The sequence below is a fragment of the Dendrobates tinctorius genome, unplaced genomic scaffold (assembly GCF_039654945.1).
Source record: "Dendrobates tinctorius isolate UK_male_01 unplaced genomic scaffold, ASM3965494v1 ptg000203l, whole genome shotgun sequence".
In the NCBI taxonomy this organism is placed as follows: domain Eukaryota; kingdom Metazoa; phylum Chordata; class Amphibia; order Anura; family Dendrobatidae; genus Dendrobates; species Dendrobates tinctorius.
In genome coordinates, this window is record NW_027361870.1 from 26,863,900 (window position 1) to 26,881,914 (window position 18,015).

The 18,015-nt window shown below is 41.0% G+C and overlaps 1 protein-coding gene across 5 annotated transcripts in view; it reads right to left on the minus strand.

Moving 5' to 3' along the window:
• EML6 (EMAP like 6) overlaps positions 1–18,015 on the minus strand; it is a 197,322-nt gene that overhangs the window by 125,969 nt on the left and 53,338 nt on the right. For all 5 annotated transcript variants that reach the window (XM_073553917.1, XM_073553915.1, XM_073553916.1 and 2 more), the window contains exons 2-6: positions 16,024–16,183; positions 15,036–15,134; positions 8,773–8,841; positions 8,026–8,211; positions 7,760–7,895 (exon numbers count right to left, since the gene is read on the minus strand). In XM_073553917.1, coding sequence (XP_073410018.1) covers positions 7,760–7,895; positions 8,026–8,211; positions 8,773–8,841; positions 15,036–15,134; positions 16,024–16,183 — 650 coding nt within the window. The remainder of the gene's footprint in view (positions 1–7,759; positions 7,896–8,025; positions 8,212–8,772; positions 8,842–15,035; positions 15,135–16,023; positions 16,184–18,015) is intronic.

Sequence of the window (18,015 nt, forward strand, 5' to 3'; positions counted from 1 at the left end):
AGCAGAAGAAACCCAGAACCGGCATGTTAACTAACACACGTGCTGTAAATACAAAGCATACCAAAACCTCCATACTATTCTTTAGAAATATGTTTTGCTGCATTATATAGGCAAAAAGAAAAAAATTGATCTTCTACTTTAATAAGTCCTCAAATTTTAATTTACGCAAATTTATTTTGCCTTTGCTCAATTTGAGCGATAATTCCCATTTCCTAGATTCTAGTAGAACTACCTGGCTTTGCATAGTTCTATCTTGTTTACCTGTTGTTTGTATGTGGTTATAAACTTTGTTTGCTACTAATATAACGCCAATATATTTGTGTTGTTATGCGCAGAAATGTTATTTCTGACTGTAGTAGTGTCCCGAAGAAATTTCAATTAATATTTGCTTTTGGATACTGTTTTTTTATTTGAAAGTATGTGATGAGGAGAGCTGAAGCCCGGTCCAAAACTTTCCAAATCTCTTGATTGACAAATGTGGCAAATGTTGGGCAGATTGGTTCAATAGTTTGACCGTAAATGAATAATTTCCTCTGCATACTGTCTTTTTTGCGAATAGGTTGAAAACGGTCCTAGACAGCTATAATCCAGACTAAAATGTTCCTGATTTACCTATGTGAAAATTTGGTGCAGATTGGTCTAGTCGTTTGGCAATGCATAAAAAAACAGACAACAGAAATTATTTTTTTATATACACATACATAAATACTTTATATAGGATAAACCGGTCCTGAATATTACCTATTGGGTATCTAATGTTATTCATTGGGGGCAATGAATAATAGAAACGGTGAGTATGTAGCATGAAAGAATCTGTCAAAAGTCATAATGGAGAACATTGAACAAAACGTTATGCACATGGCAGAGCTATGGATTTTTCCTGCCGCACGATCGCCCGTATAATCTTCGGAGCTGTATATTAACAATGGAGCACATTTAGACAAACACTGGAGAGAGACATCATTTTTAGTGGGTTATTTTTTAACCAGCCACCTGCTCTATCACTTAACAGATGGTAACACGCATGATAATTGCAAGCCTGGGCTCGCAAGCAGTAAACTGTAGGATAGACTGGCCGTTCGGTATGAAGTATGCTTTTATGAAGGGGGTGCCAAACGTTAAAAAAAATATTGAAATACGCTATGTGCATGAGTCACTTTTAAATGTAGCTTATACTACACTCCCTGACAGAAGTTATGTCGCTTATCCATGTTATGTACATAAAAGCTTATAACCTGACGTTAAATTCATCCATTGGCTGTATAAGGCTGGTTTCACATTAGCGCTTTTTAAGCGCATGCACGGCCGGGGGTAGCTCCGCCCCCGAGCCGGCTCTCTGCCCGGCGTGCCCGCCCCTTGCTTGTAGCGCCGCCTCCTAGCGGACAGCGGCGCCTGCGATCGGCGCACCCTATCTTTAGCATAGGGTGCGCAGATCGTGCGCAGGCCGTGCGCTAGTTGCGCTTTGACCTGCGCTGCGCACTTTTGACGGTGCGCCGTGCGCGCCAAAATCCGAAAAGTTTGATTTTGGCGCGCACGGCGCACCGTCAAAAGTGCGCAGCGCAGGTCAAAGCGCAACTAGCGCACGGCCTGCGCACGATCTGCGCACCCTATGCTAAAGATAGGGTGCGCCGATCGCAGGCGCCGCTGTCCGCTAGGAGGCGGCGCTACAAGCAAGGGGCGGGCACGCCGGGCAGAGAGCCGGCTCGGGGGCGGAGCTACCCCCGGCCGTGCGTGCGCTTAAAAAGCGCTAATGTGAAACCAGCCTAAATTATTCTTTTGAAAGCTGAAACCCTCCGAAATGTGGTTTAGGTTAAGAAAATAAATTGGCGTCAATGCAGAAATTTTGATCATTTAATGGACACAGAATGGTCAGATTTTGGCAAGACAAAAGTTTTGTCGGCCACAGAAAGCAATGTGATATTCAAACAAATAATGAACTTAAAAGACAAATATATGTTGCATAACATTGGTGAATGAAGTTGTGGTGCTATTAGAGTCATTTTTAATATTTTGTGTGACTTCCATGAGCTTGAAGGACTGCATCCATGCGGTTCAACAATGATACATACAATTTATTAATGAAGTCATCAGGAATAGCAAAGAATGCCGTCTTACATGCCTCCCAGAGTCCATCTAGATTCTTTGGTTTTGTCTTCCAAGCTTCCTCTTTCATCCTACCTCAAACATGCTCAATGATGTTCATGTCTGGTGACTGGGCTGGCCAGTCCTTGAGCACCTTGATCGTTTTTGCCTGGAGGAACTTTGGAAATAAAAAACTGGCTGCAGCAGGATGTTTCACAGGTGATCTGCATTTCTGAGCCTGCACTTATATATAAAAAGGTGGTTGTTAGGCCTGTTTCACACTTCCGTTTGTCACCATCAGTCAAAATCCGCCGTTTTGCAAAAAAAAACGGATCCGCCATTTTGCTTGGCGGATCCGTTTTTTTCCCCATTGAGTTGCAGTACCGGCGGATCTTGACGGATGGCCATCCGTTGGATCCGTTTTTTTGCGGATCCGCCAAATTTTTGCCGTCCGCTGAGATCATCGAACAGAGCCTGTAACGTTTTTTTGCCCTGCGGATCCGCATTTTCCCTTTTTAACGCTGAATCTTTTCTGGATGCTGGAAGAAAATTCATTCTCTCTCTCTCTCTCCCACCCCCCCAGGCGCGGTTCCTTTAAATTTTTACCTTCAGCGGATCCGCCAATCCGCTCACACCCGTTTCTGTCAGTCCGCCTGCGGATCCGTTTTCCGCTATTTTGGCGGATTTTGACTGAGAGAAAAAACTGAAGTGTGAAACAGGCCTTAGCAATGGGAGGTTACACACCCCTTCTGAGGAAGATATTCATCGAAACGCGCGTTAAGGGGGACCCTGGAGAATTCTTTCATTCTGGTAAATACGTTATTGCTTTAATTCTCTAGCCATGATGTGCATTTCCCTTACTTGATCCTTTCTATACCCACATCATTTATTTTTAGGAAGGATTTTTTCCTTCTGAGGAGATCAGCTATGGGAAAACCAGCAATGTCTGGGTTTCATCTATTTCATTGTGCATAATGTCGCTGCAGGCTTCATTTAACATGCTATTAGGCTCTAATATGTGAGATTATATCATTAACATTATCTATTTCTGCTTGCTGCACCAGCACTTTAAGAATTGTTTTATATTCCCTCATGTGCTACATTATTGTACCAGTCATTTTATAGTTCATAAATTATGTTTGTCACCCAGTGTCATGCTATTTTCCACTTTCTGTATGGTTTGCTGTTTCTTTTTATTTTTTGTGTTATTTAATAAAATTTTAATATTTTATATAATATCCTTGGAGGACCTTTGTGCAAGGTGGAACAGGAGCACTGCCAGAGCCCTGCAAAATGACCTCCAGCAGGCCACAAATGTGCATGTGTCTGCACAAACAGTTAGAAACCGACTCCATGAGGATGGTCTGAGTGCCCGATGTCCACAGATGGGGGTTGTGCTCACAACCTGTCTCCTGGTAGCGCCTCCAGCCTCTGGACACTACGCTGACAGACACAGCAAACCTTCTTGCCACAGCTCGCATTGATGTGCCATCCTGGATGAGCTGCACTACCTGAGCCACTTGTGTGGGTTGTAGAGTCCGTCTCATGCTACCACAAGTGTGAAAGCACAACCAATATTCTAAAGTGACCAAAACATCAGCCAGAAAGCATTGGTACTGAGATGTGGTCTGTGGTCCCCACCTGCAGAACCACTCCTTTATTTTGTCTTGATAATTGCCAATAATTTCCATCTGTTGTCTATTCCATTTGCACAACAGCATGTGAAATTGATTGTCAATCTGTGTTGCTTCCTAAGTGGACAGTTTGATTTCACAGAAGTTTGATTTACTTGGAGTTATATTCTGTTGTTTAAGTGTTCCTTTTATGTTTTTGAGCAGTGTACATGATAAGTTTTGATTAAAAGAAAACTCAATATTTCAATCCTGCTAGGCGTCTGACCTCTGGCCCCTTCATTCTCGAGATCGTGAGGTAAATCAGAGTTGCGGCCTCTTTTTTGTCAGGGTTGGCGAAGATCCTACAGGTCAAAACCCATCATAAAATAATGATATATCCTATTGATATACCTTCAGGTGTTTAAATGGGTTGTCCACTACTTGGCCAACCTCTTCATAAATGCCTGATTCTCCCAAATAAAAATAAAAAAGCATATACTCATCTCCCGCTCCAGTCCTTATGATTTTATCAGAGCGGACATGTGCTCTCACAGAATATTGATGAGCAGCAGCCAACCATCGACCGCTGATTGGCTGCAGTGCTCACATGACATAACAGTGTCATAGGAAGGTATACATAAAAACCATCAGCTCATCCATTTTCTTCAGTTGTTACAGGAGAGTCCAAGACTTCACCTTTTGCTGTATAATAATGATGATAATAATAATAATAATAATAATAATAGAAACTGGTAAAAATTGTAAATGGTTCAGCTCAGTTCTCAATTAAAATTCAATTTCTTTATTTAGATACAATTAAAATCCTTATTTGGTGGTGCGGTATAATGATTCATCAACACATATCATATCATCAGGAGTAAGAACGCATTATGTTCGAAACGCATTGATGAATCATTATACCACACTTCCAAATGTGGATTTTAATCATATCTAACCAAAGAAGTTACCATTTGAATTGTGGATTGAGCTGGATATCTTACCATATTCTCTAATAACAATGTCATGCAAGCACCCGGAGATCCAGCTCCGACACCGCTGGAACGGTGCAGCGGGGGAGTATATGCTTTCATTGTTTTGCTTGGGGGAATCAGGCAATTAAGAAGGGCTTGTCTAAACCAAGTGAACAACAACCTTTCTACGTCTGTACAGCTTTTAACATGGATACAAGTTAAGAACAAAAACCTAAGTTACCAGTTTGACAAAAAATGGACTAACACTGTTTACATTGCATGGTTTAGTCGCTGTGTTTTTAACACGAGATGAACAATACTCTCTATATAAATAACTACCCTCTCAGGTCACAGATAGGCCTGGGGATCACATACAGATATCTCCTGAGACTGCAGCATGTCTGATGAAAAGGTGATCATACGGGACTGAGGCTGTCAGCGGGCACACTGTTCTGGGACAATGTCTACCTGGCCAACAAAGCCACTAAATATTATCCCAATTGGGCCATCACTAGCACTTCCCAATAGTCACAAAGGTTATTAAAGATACATTTCTCATTCTCATTGGCTATAGGCAAGCAATATACCTTAAAATAACTTTATATGATGACTTTTTTTTTATTTTGTGTCTTCCACCTTTTATCGTTGATTTCCTTTAATCTGTAATGAAGCCACCATTGAAGATAACGGGTCCTGCTTGGCTGTTTGCATACAGTAAGTTTTATTGACTTAACAGTGTCATCCAACACCTTAATTTTCTAAATAAGGGCCATGTACAGTTGTGGCCAAAAGTATTGACACCCCTGCAATTTTGTCGGATAATACTCAGTTTCTTCCTGAAAATTATTGCAAACACAAATTCTTTGGTATTATTATCTTCATTTAATTTGTCTTAAATGAAAAAACAAAAAGAATTGTCCTAAAGCCAAATTGGATATAATTCCACACCAAACATAAAAAAAGAGGATGGACAAAAGTATTGGCACTGTTCGAAAAATCATGTGATGCTTCTCTAATTTGTGTAATTAACAGCACCTGTAACTTGCCTGTGGCACCTAACAGGTGTTGGCAATAACTAAATCACACTTGCAGCCAGTTGACATGGATTAAAGTTGACTCAACCTCTGTCCTGTGTCCTTGTGTGTACCACATTGAGCATGGAGAAAAGAAAGAAGACCAAAGAACTGTCTGAGGACTTGAGAAACCAAATTGTGAGGAAGCATGAGCAATCTCAAGGCTACAAGTCCATCTCCAAAGACCTGAATGTTCCTGTGTCTACCGTGCGCTGTGTCATCAAGAAGTTTAAAGCCCATGGCACTGTGGCTAACCTCCCTAGATGTGGACGGAAAAGAAAAATTGACAAGAGATTTCAACGCAAGATTGTGCGGATGTTGGATAAAGAACCTCGACTAACATCCAAACAAGTTCAAGCTGCCCTGCAGTCCGAGGGTACAACAGTGTCAACCCGTACTATCCGTCGGCGTCTGAATGAAAAGAGACTGTATGGCAGGAGACCCAGAAAGACCCCACTTCTTACCCCGAGACATAAAAAAGCCAGGCTGGAGTTTGCCAAAACTTACCTGAAAAAGCCTAAAATGTTTTGGAAGAATGTTCTCTTGTCAGATGAGACAAAAGTAGAGCTTTTTGGGCAAAGGCATCAACATAGAGTTTACAGGAGAAAAAAAAGAGGCATTCAAAGAAAAGAACATGGTCCCTACAGTCAAACATGGCGGAGGTTCCCTGATGTTTTGGGGTTGCTTTGCTGCCTCTGGCACTGGACTGCTTGACCGTGTGCATGGCATTATGAAGTCAGAAGAATACCAACAAATTTTGCAGCATAATGTAGGGCCCAGTGTGAGAAAGCTGGGTCTCCCTCAGAGGTCATGGGTCTTCCAGCAGGACAATGACCCAAAACACACTTCAAAAAGCACTAGAAAATGGTTTGAGAGAAAGCACTGGAGACTTCTAAGGTGGCCAGCAATGAGTCCAGACCTGAATCCCATAGAACACCTGTGGAGAGATCTAAAAATGGCAGTTTGGAGAAGGCACCCTTCAAATATCAGGGACCTGGAGCAGTTTGCCAAAGAAGAATGGTCTAAAATTCCAGCAGAGCATTGTAAGAAACTCATTGATGGTTACCGGAAGCGGTTGGTCGCAATTATTTTGGCTAAAGGTTGTGCAACCAAGTATTAGGCTGAGATTGCCAAAACTTTTGTCTGGGCCATTTTTGGAGTTTTGTGTGAAATGATCAATGTTTTGCTTTTTGCTTCATTCTCTTTTGTGTTTTTTCATTTAAGACAAATTAAATGAAGATAATAATACCAAAGAATTTGTGTTTGCAATCATTTTCAGGAAGAAACTGAGTATTATCTGACAAAATTGCAGGGGTGTCAATACTTTTGGCCACAACTGTAAGTAGTAGAAATAAGCAAAAAATCCTAAGCTGCTCTTCTGGCACTGCCCAAGTTTCCCGTCAGTTCTTAAGCCTCCTTTTTGGGAGGAGATGGGCATGTGACAACTTCAGCCAATGACTGGCCATAGCGGCGACCAAGGCATCACTACTCAGCCAGTGACTGGCTCAAGAAATCACATGTTTGTACATCCAGAACAGAATGTAGAGAGACCAACTCAGTTTTCTGGACATATGACCACTGCACATAATAAATCACAGAAAGAGACCGGCGGGGGACCAGGCAGGGTCAGGAGAGAAGCACTGGGGATCAGTAGGTGAGTATATCTTTTTAACAAATTTTCCATATACGTTTTTTTATACCATGCTTGGGCCTGTTTTTAAGAAAAAAAAAGTAGTGAACAACACAATTACCTAGAGTCACTGACTTTCACAGGCACCCCTTCTCATCCGATCTCAAGTGTGTTAGTGAAATGGTCTCCAATTATCCCAGTAGGGATCAGCACCCTGCACAACTCTGGCTGTTGGGAAACAATAACTCCAACCTATACTACAGTATTATGGCATATTATTAGGAAATGCCATAAATGTTCTTAGCCAAAATGCTGTTTTAGGGTAAGTGACACAAGAAAGTGTTTGCACCTATTAGTATCTGGTGATAGATTGTGATACATATCACCTACCTTTATAACCTTGATCACTTTCACGTAGATCGATTTTAGTAATTGGTTTGAAGTCATTGTCCCAAAGGCGAATGCATCCGTCTCTTCCACCAGTAGAGAAGCCTTCTTCACAGGCATACATACTAAATATTCCAGCCTTCGATGTAAAGAGAATATCAGGAAAAGAATGTATTGAGGCACAGAATAAAACCTTACAAAGTGCATTCACATTAATTTGGCAGGACATAGTGTGGAGCGTCTACTGCCATAATCCAGCAAATACTTACGCTGTGAGCTCCTTGAATGGTACGGACTAGTGTCAGACCCTTCCATACATAGATATCTCCATTTAATGCACCTGAGTAAGTGACATCATCTCTTGCGCATGATAAGCACAAGATGGTCTGCAAGTCTCCAGTTTTCCCAAAAATCCCTCTTTTTGCTGTAAGGGCATTTCCACATAAAGTCCAGAACTAGAAAGACAGTATAATAGATCCAATGTAATTAAACATACTAATTCAAGAAAAAAAGTATTCCATACAAAAACAGAATCTATTATAACAATCACTGTATTACTTTCATGCTGCCAAAACTCTATATTACACATACATTTACTGTGTCTGAGAAATTGACTAAGGTAATACCAAACTATATGTAGGCCCACTGCCAATTTTATCAAAGCAAGTGACATTTCTCATTTGCTACGTAGGTGACAACTTAATGGTCGGTAGGGGTCGGATTGTCAGGACCTCCCCATCGATGGCAGGAAGAAAGTTTATATACTCCTCTGCTTCATTTATTGTCTGGTAGATACTTGAGTAGAGAGCTCAACTTTTATCAGCAGGCGCAGCCACCGCTCTGTCCGTTGGGGCAATTCAAGGCCCCAGTCTTGGGATAGGTGGGGGGGTCCGCCTGCCAGGACCCCAATTTATCAGCAAGTTATCATCTAACCTAGGGAGCGGTGATAACTTGACATGTTGGGAATGGGCTTTAAAGTAATAAAACTGCAAAATAAACATGATGTAATAACTCACCTTGATATGTTTGACCCCACAACTGACCAATCTGTTTTGCTGATATGGATCCCATGAGATATCAAAGATCTGAATGGAAACAAAAAGATATTACGTCCCATGTAATCCACTAGAAAAATGCACTATCAGCTTCACCATATAGCTCTATGAACCTGTACCCCATATGTAAACCAGGTCTTACAATGATCAAGTATGAAGCCAAAAGGAACATTGCATAGACAGGTAGTACATTCGCAAAGCAAGACCTAGATGAACTGCAGGCAAGAGATATCAATAGTATTATAGGTGTACTAGTGTATAATCATAAATCACAGGGAAAAAAAACTACAAAACAAAGGTAAAATTAAAAACCTCAGAATAAACTGAACAACCCAAAGTGTACTTGTGTGTATATACCTGAGCAATTGGGGTATTAAAATGAATCTGGCTAAGAAGAGGCAGGAGTAAAATTATATGGAACATGTGAAATGTAAGGAGAAAAGATCACAAAGGAATTCTCGCACATGAGGCTCTATCACAAAGCCTAAGAATAGAGGGGCTAAAAGGCTAAGGCCTCGATTCATCAAAGTAATTACCCTAGAATTTTTGCTGAAGAAATCTGCACTTCTGGTCAAAATGGGTGGAGCTGGGATAGGGCGGGGTACCGACGCTAAAGCTCATCTAATTTATGATGAGCTGTGTCATTCCTTACGCCATAGATATTACTCCAGTCCCTGACTAAAGTTTGTTAGGAGGTGCCCGGTTTGGATGAGGGGGCGTGTTGCGATCAGACGCTCCTGATTGATTAAGAGGCTCATGCCTCTAAATGAATCAGGAGTGTCTAGCGAGTGGACCTCACCAGATGTAATGAATTGGGGCCTAAGATTTTAAAGTGCTAGCATCTTGTGTGTACATGCAAGCAGTCCAGAGTTCTCCTTCAATGCAAGTCTTCAAACAGAAGCTGGACAGACATCTGTGTGAGATGGTTTAGTGAATCCTGCATTGATCAGGGGGTTGGACACGATGACCCTGGAGGTCCCTGCCAACTCTTAACATTCTATGATTCTAAGATAATACACATGCTGCTAAGAAGTATAGGGTCATAAACAGGAAAGATGTATATCTTTGTACCGTGTTAGCCAGTGGATAGAAAAATATTCAGGACTGAGAGTCCTCAGTAGTTGATACCTTTTAGTGGCTAACTGAAAAGATGGTAATACATTGCAAGCTTTCGAGACTACTCAGGTCTCTTCATCAGGCTAGACTAATACAAAATCTGAAGTCACATATTTATGCACAATACAGCCTAGAAAAAATGCAATAGATAAGACAAGTGACGTGAAGCTTCACGTCACTTGTCTTATCTATTGCATTTTTTCTAGGCTGTATTGTGCATAAATATGTGACTTCAGATTTTGTATTAGTCTAGCCTGATGAAGAGACCTGAGTAGTCTCGAAAGCTTGCAATGTATTACCATCTTTTCAGTTAGCCATTAAAAGGTATCAACTACTGAGGACTCTCAATCCTGAATATTTTTCAGGGTCATAAACAGAATTTTTCAAGTCTTTTAGATTTGATGTACAATTAGCCATCCAATTTCATCCATATTTTCAGCCCATTTTATAACTGGATCTCTAAGAGCCTTTTGCCAGTAATGGATAATTAGCACATAACTGGAGTACAAACATACTAATGTTCATACACATTAGATAACAGTTGGCTAAGGCTGGTTTCACATTTGCGTTTTTTAGCGCTGGAAAAAAACGCACATGTGCGCATGCGTTTTTTCCCCTATATTTAACATGGGTGCGCATACCTGCGCGCTTGTAAGCGCATGTATGCGATTTTCATGCACTGCGTTTTTTTGGGGTGTGCGATTGGATTTTCCAGACGCAGCATGTTGCATTTTTTGGCCCTGCAAAAAAGCGCATGCGCACATATGCGCACGTTTTGCGCAAAAAATGGCCATTATAGCCTATGGATGCGCATATGTGCGCACTGGCATGCTCATGTATGCGTTTTTTTGCATATGCGTTTTTTTTTTTTAACCATGGAATTTAGGGGTTTGGGTTAGAGTTAGGGTTAGTTAAGGGGGTTTAGGGTTAGGGTTAGGGTCAGGGTTAGGGTTGGGTTTTGGGTCAGGGTTAGGGTTAAGTATGGTTTGGTTAAGGGTTAGGGTCAGGGTTAGGGTCAGGATTAGGGTTAAGTATGGTTTTGTTAAGGGTTAGGGTCAGGGTTAGGGTTAGGGTCAGGGTTAGGGTCAGGGTCAGGGTTAGGGTCAGGGTTAGGGTTAAGTATGGTTTTGTTAAGGATTAGGGTCAGGGTTAGGGTCAGGATTAGGGTTAAGTATGGTTTGGTTAAGGGTTAGGGTCAGGGTTAGGGTTAGGGTCAGGGTTAGGGTCAGGGTTAGGGTTAAGTATGGTTTTGTTAAGGGTTAGGGTCAGGGTTAGGGTCAGGATTAGGGTTAAGTATGGTTTTGTTAAGGGTTAGGGTCAGGGTTAGGGTTAGGGTCAGGGTTAGGGTCAGGATTAGGGTTAAGTATGGTTTGGTTAAGGGTTAGGGTCAGGGTTAGGGTTAGGGTCAGGGTTAGGGTTAAGTATGGTTTTGTTAAGGGTTAGGGTCAGGGTTAGGGTTAGGGTTAGTTAGGGTTTAGGGTTTGGGTTAGGGTTAAGTATGATTTGGTTAAGGGTTAGGGTCAGGGTTAGGGTTAGGGTTAGGGTCAGGGTTAGGGTTAGGGTTAGTAAAGTCATGGTTTGGGTAGTGTGAGGGGCCACCTAAAAATGTTGGAAAAAAACGCAAACGCGGTAAAAACGCACTAAAAACGCATACAAACGCTTAAAAACGCTGCGTTTTTTTCATGCATGCTCATAAAAATGCTTGAAAAAAACGCAGCAGTTGTATGCTTTTGTATGCGTTTTTTTAATGCTTTTTTTGCGGGAAAAACGCGCTGCAAAAAAAAGCAAGTGTGAAACTAGCCTTAACGGCTCAATTTCAGCGGGATTAGCCAAATGATGGATTCCTGACTGTGACCAGACAGATTATGTTGAGGGACATAAGGATATGGCGGTTGCAATTCAGACACCGGATCGTTTTGCTCGGCATGAAGACAAGCCCTTACCAGATGATTCTGGCAGCGGCTCTCCTACTCAACATAGGAACGCTCAACAAGGCGTATGTGGGTAATGGGGGAGTCTGGAGAGATAGCTATCGGTCATCGGCCAGCTGACTAATATTTATGGTCTGCTTAATTGACAGAAGGCTTGAAGGGAGCCGGGGCAGAAGTCAAATAAGTCAGGCAAGAATTTGGGCAAATAGGCTGCTAAATGATGTGTGGCAGAAAAAAAAAATTGAGTAGCAAGTCTGCCACAATTCAGGGAAAATAATCTGAATGCATCCAATCTCTAGAAATGTTCTAATTTTTTTCCAAAAATGTTCAGTTTCTGTCTCAAAAGCAAAGAGTAAACTGTGACTCATCTACTATATAATCGTCTAATTCTGTCTGTCTGTCTCTCTGTTTGTAAAGGAAATCCCGCGTCGCTGATTGGTCACACCTGGCTGGCCATGACCAATCAGCGACAAGCGCAGTCCGGCAGCAAATCCCGCATCGCTGATTGGTCGCGCCCGGCCACAGGCGCAGCTGTTTGTAATGGTAATCCCGCGTCACTGATTGGTCAGTGACAGGTGCAGTCCGGCCGCGAATTGGCGCGGAATTTGAACGACGCACGCCACCGTCGGGAGATCTGTGGCGCTAGCCTGGTCGCGCCGGCCGCGACCAATCAGCGACAGGCGCAGTTCGGCTGCGAATCCCCCGTCGCTGATTGGTCGCGCACAGAAAGGAGAGAGACAGCAGACAAGGGGGATAGCACATGTGGTAGTCAGGTCAAAGAAGAGAGCACAGACGAGAGAAGTCAGCACATGGGGAAAGAGAGAGTAGATTCTCAACGCTGCAAAGCCTGCCCCCATCGTGACATTACCATCTTGACATGCCCCCATCTTGACATTCCATCTTGTCCATTTATAAAGAGAATGATAAGTGACTTAGTATAATGATACTACTTATCCTATATGCACTTTGTATAAATGTACAATGCTTACTCGTTTCCAAAAGGGGACACCCACCAAGAATTTCATACTCTGACAAATCACTAGGGGGTAAAGCCATCTACTCCAGAGGTATAATGACCATACATTAACAATAGCATCCACTCTACCCCCTTGTTTTCTGGTAAAGGAGGGAGAAGACTTGCCATAATGGCCATCAGAACACTGCGTCAGCCTCTCCGCTCTCCATCACAGAATACAATTGCTTATAATGGCTACTTTATTTTGTAGACTTTTCCAAGATAGCAGGTTTAGAGACGGGAATCTAAATGTTCTCCTCTATTATATTGCTGTTGCTTATAAAAGCAGCAATTTGGGTAAATAGAAGCATTCAGAGGCGTGATCGCTACATGTGCTCTGCTTTTAACGTCCTTTTCCAAATCATTCAGACAAGAGCATTAGTCAGAATTGAATTCTCTATATTCCATACTCTCCTTTTCACATGCAGTTTATACGACTCTTCACGTTTTTAGCAGATGTGCACACGCATCATGATCAATGAGCGCCAGTTATGTATTTTCGGAGAAGCCTAATTGCGTTGCTTTTCGTTTGGAGTCCTTGCATCAATAAGAACATAATTAGTCTGACGAAGTTTTGAATTATACTGTAAATTCCCATTGGATTGCACTTCATAGTAATTTCAATGGATGTACGCAGGAACATAGCCTCGCCATAAGCAATGAATATTCATTTGTGAAGTTAGCTGGTTATGGTGGGTTCTGCAGACAGCCTGATACCTAAAGATCTGCCAGACCTTTACCCAATGTGTGGAAACTGTCATTTCCCCCAAATTAGATGTCTACAAAAGTTTCCTCCATGTATTTTCTCAGTAGGCTCACCTTTACCAAACTCAGCAGTTTTTTAAGAGAAGCTATTAGATAGAGTCTAAAGCTATCCATACACATTAGATGGCCGTTGGCTGATCAATACTTCAAATATATGTTGGCCAACTATCCAATACACAGGAGAACTCGTTTGTCTGACAGAACAATATGAATGGTAGTCCGAAATTGGACATGCGCGATCGACATCTCTCCTGACCATCAGTTAGCCTGCACCCCCACACAATATTAGCAGATTGGACTGATATTAATCTAATGTGTTTGAGGGCCTCTAGGTGTCGAAATATTAACGCTGACATTTTGAAGGTCAGTATTGATGAAGGGTCCACTTGCGTGCACCTTTTCATTTGGGGAACCTTCCAGCTTCCATTCACGGAAATGTAGACAAGTAGAGAGAAGTTGTCATGCTGCACTTGACCATGCCCAGTCCCACTAAACTCAACCTACTTTTCAAAAAGCTGGCACAGCTACTGCTAAACCACAAGTTGTGCAAAGATGTCATGATATTTCAAACAGTTTTACACCAGATTTCAGGGCCGTTAAGAGTTTGGTTGAAAAGAGGTCCTTCAAGTCTAAAATTAAACATCTAATCACTAGAAATAATTTGGCCTTCTAATAAATTCACCAGTCACCAAGTTTTACCCTTGAAAAAAAATTACCACTGTACTTTTGTCCTAAAATTATTTTCCAAAATTATATCATTCAAAAGCGGATCAATAAATATCCTGTTTTTTGGTGGTACACTATGATCAAATCATGCACTGAATAAAAATATGGTTTCTCTTCCTAGAGAAAGGCTGGCTTTGTGTGTAATCCACAGGCTGCTTGAACTGTCTGGACACCCCCAAGTGGGCAGCTTTACGTGGATTGCCTTACACTGGGGGGTGTTACAAACTACTTTATCTTATGCACAACTACATTTGTGGTGCCACAGAATCTAGAAGAACTACAGACAGAGGTTCCGAACAGAAGTACCAGCAGACATGTCACAAAATGCTGATAATTGTAAACTATGGAGTAACATGTTTTCTTCTCCATTATCTATGTGCAAAGCTAAATTTCAAATTGTAACGATATATTGAGTTCTGATTTATGGGGACCATTTTGTTATGTGAGCTCAGATATCCCACCTCTAAGAGCAAACACAAGAACCTCTGTATGAATGGACAGCCAGCTGTAAGGCATATCACTAGAGACAGAAACATAAAATATAAAATAACTCAATCAGCATATTACTACGGTAATAACTGCAACATTTAATTAAAAACAGAACAAAAAATAGTACAACAAAAAATAAACACACATATACAGCAGCAGAAGTACATGGGACACTTTAATACCCTGTCTGAGTGTCCAGTAGCGGTTGCCAAAACTTTGCCTTTCTGCCAATCCCAAATGCAAACTGTGTTTTTGGCATCCAATCCCACGGAGGCAAGGCGCTATGGAAAGAGGCAATAAGAAAAAAGACAAATGAGTCTAATAAACAATTACAATTCACGTCATTCATAATGTAGTAGTCTATACTATTCGTATGCCTAATCCACAAAGAGCATACTACTTGTTTTAAACTTTATACTGTATATGTCAAAGAAATCATGTTTATATTCTCCATTAACTTGGTGATGGGCATCTTTTTAGTGAAATGCACTACGACGGGCAATGTTTTATGCCATATCCGATCTTACATTATAAGGGCAGATTTATAAATCCTGTGCAGCCGTATTTGGCTTGTGCTGTAATTAGTTTGTGGTTAAGAATAAAGTATTTTATTTTTGGTATAGGGGCAATATAATATAAATTACTGGGCACTCAGGGATCTAAAATTTCCTAGGACCACTTCACAAAATTTCTGTTATTTAAATGAGGCCTAATTTTTTGTCTCTGCCTTATTCATTCTGACTTACACACAAGCTCGGACTGGTCCACAGGAAGACAGATGAATTCCCCGGTGGGCCCCTCTAGAGGAGTAAAGCCCCCACTGCAATATATCAGCAGATCATGGTACAAAAGACTTCATTCACTATGTACAAACCAAGCCAGCATCTCATCATTCATTCATCAGACTGTCCAGTTTACAATTTTATAGAGGCATAGCTAAATTTGTGAATGAGGGTAATGCAATACATATACGGTAGGTAGCAGTGGGCCCCAGAGTCAATGTTACTACTGAGCCCTTGGCACCCCAGTCTGACACTTCTTACAGTGATATCTACTTTCACTATTTGCTATATAGTGTGCAACACTACTAACTGGTAATAATATAAGCTGTATAATGACCGTCTGTCTAAGGCAATGTGAAATGTAGAAGCGAGTATATTAAATACAAACCTGTCCTTCTGAATCAAACGCCAAGCCAGCTACTCCATGCGTGTGCACATCTTTTAGGATAGAGACTGTCTGAACAGTGTATGAATCCCATATACATATATAAGGGTCTTTTCCAACCTGTCCTGTGGCAACAAGGGATCTGTCTGGATGTAAAGCAAGGCTGTAGGCAATGAAACATAATGGAAAAAAATTACTACATTACTGGTAGTTTTACAATCAAATAAAAAGTTGGGCATATTCATCATGTCATAAATCTCATTTACAGGCATGGTCAAAAATGTTGGCACCTTTGAAATTGTCCCAGAAAACAAAGTATTTCTCCCAGAAAATTATTGCAATTACACATTTTGTTATACACATGTTTATTTCCTTTGTGCGTATTGCAACAACACAAAAAAAACAGAGAAAAAATGTCAAATTGGACATAATTTCATACAAAATCCCCAAAATGGTCTGGACAAAACTGTTGGCACCCTCAACTTAATATTTGGTTGCACACCCTTTGGAATAAATAACTGCAATCAATTACTTCCTATAACCATCAACAAGCTTCCTACATGATGCCTTGCACAAAGTCAAGGCACCAAGTGCCAGTGGCTACAAAACAACCCCAAAATATCTTTGAAACCTCCACCATATTTGACTGTAGGTACTGCGTTATTTTCTTTATAGGTCTCATTCTCAAGTCCTCATATATTTCTCTTCTCCTCTTCCTGTTCTCCATGCTTAGTACATTACGTACAGACACACAATGCAAAGACTGTGTCAACTTCTCCATAAGGAAACATGCGTAACTGAAATAATTTTCTGGGAGAAATACTTCATTTTCTGGAACAATTTCAAAACTGCCAATACTTTCTGCCATGACTGTATACTCATACTTCCACCATATATATCTTGTATATAAAGAAAATGAGTAGTAATAGAGGTAATTATAAATGTCACTTACTATTTTTTTTGTGTTTAAAGCATTGGCACAACAGCTACATACATATTGGCTTATATCACAGGTTAATAATGTATGTAAAGAGGACCTTTCAGCACATTTTTACATATGGAAGTAGTGGTAAAGCTGTATAGTCACTTGTCCCCCTATAAAAATGATACCTTTTTGTAGAGATCCAATGTTCCAGTAATGGAAAGTCTGGTGTAAAAGCCATATGCAAATTAAGCTGGAAGATCATTGGGGGCGTGTCAATGCATTTGGGAAAAGCTGTCCAATGAAATGACACCCCCCCACTGAACTTGCAACCTGATTCGCCTATGACTTCTACATCAGACTTCCCATTACTGGAAGATCGGATCGCTACATTCTTCAGCTATCGACATAATATGTAGGGACACCCACTGATATGCAGAATGGGGGAACATTCCTGTTTTTGTATAAATGTGGAGGTCTTGCACTCCTCAACCACCACTCTATTACCTTCTATGGGTCCAACAAAGCCATGGGCCGATTCATTAAAGTTTCTGGAAAAAACGCTTTTGAAAAGTTGCGAAATTTTTTATGCAATGAAGTATGTTACTCCAGCCCCTGACTGTAGCAGCATTTTTGGCAAGGTGCACACCCCTAAGATCAAGCTTAAAGCTAGGCAGAGTGCTCATTTTGATTTCTGCCCAGCTAGATTCTCCTACTTCAACACAGGACATTGGGGAAGAGGAGTCTGGCATCTGTCTATGATTAGTAGTTGCCTCCATAGCTAGTTAAAGAGGACCTGCCACCAAAAGTAACCAGTTTCATGTTTTATTTCCACTTGTTCCAAATATTCCAGTTTTATTTTTGCTTGTTTTTTTAAATCCAACATACAGCTCCAGAGATATGAGCCTTTTTTATTTAGTGCCAGTTTACATATTTTTTTTTTGCCTTTAGCAAGCATGGCTTACAAGATTCTCTGGGGGTATGTCTTTAGGCTACTTTGTATAAATGCCATGAGAGCAACGCCCTTCTGGTCAAGATCATTAAAATTATCATTAAATAAAAAGATCCATATT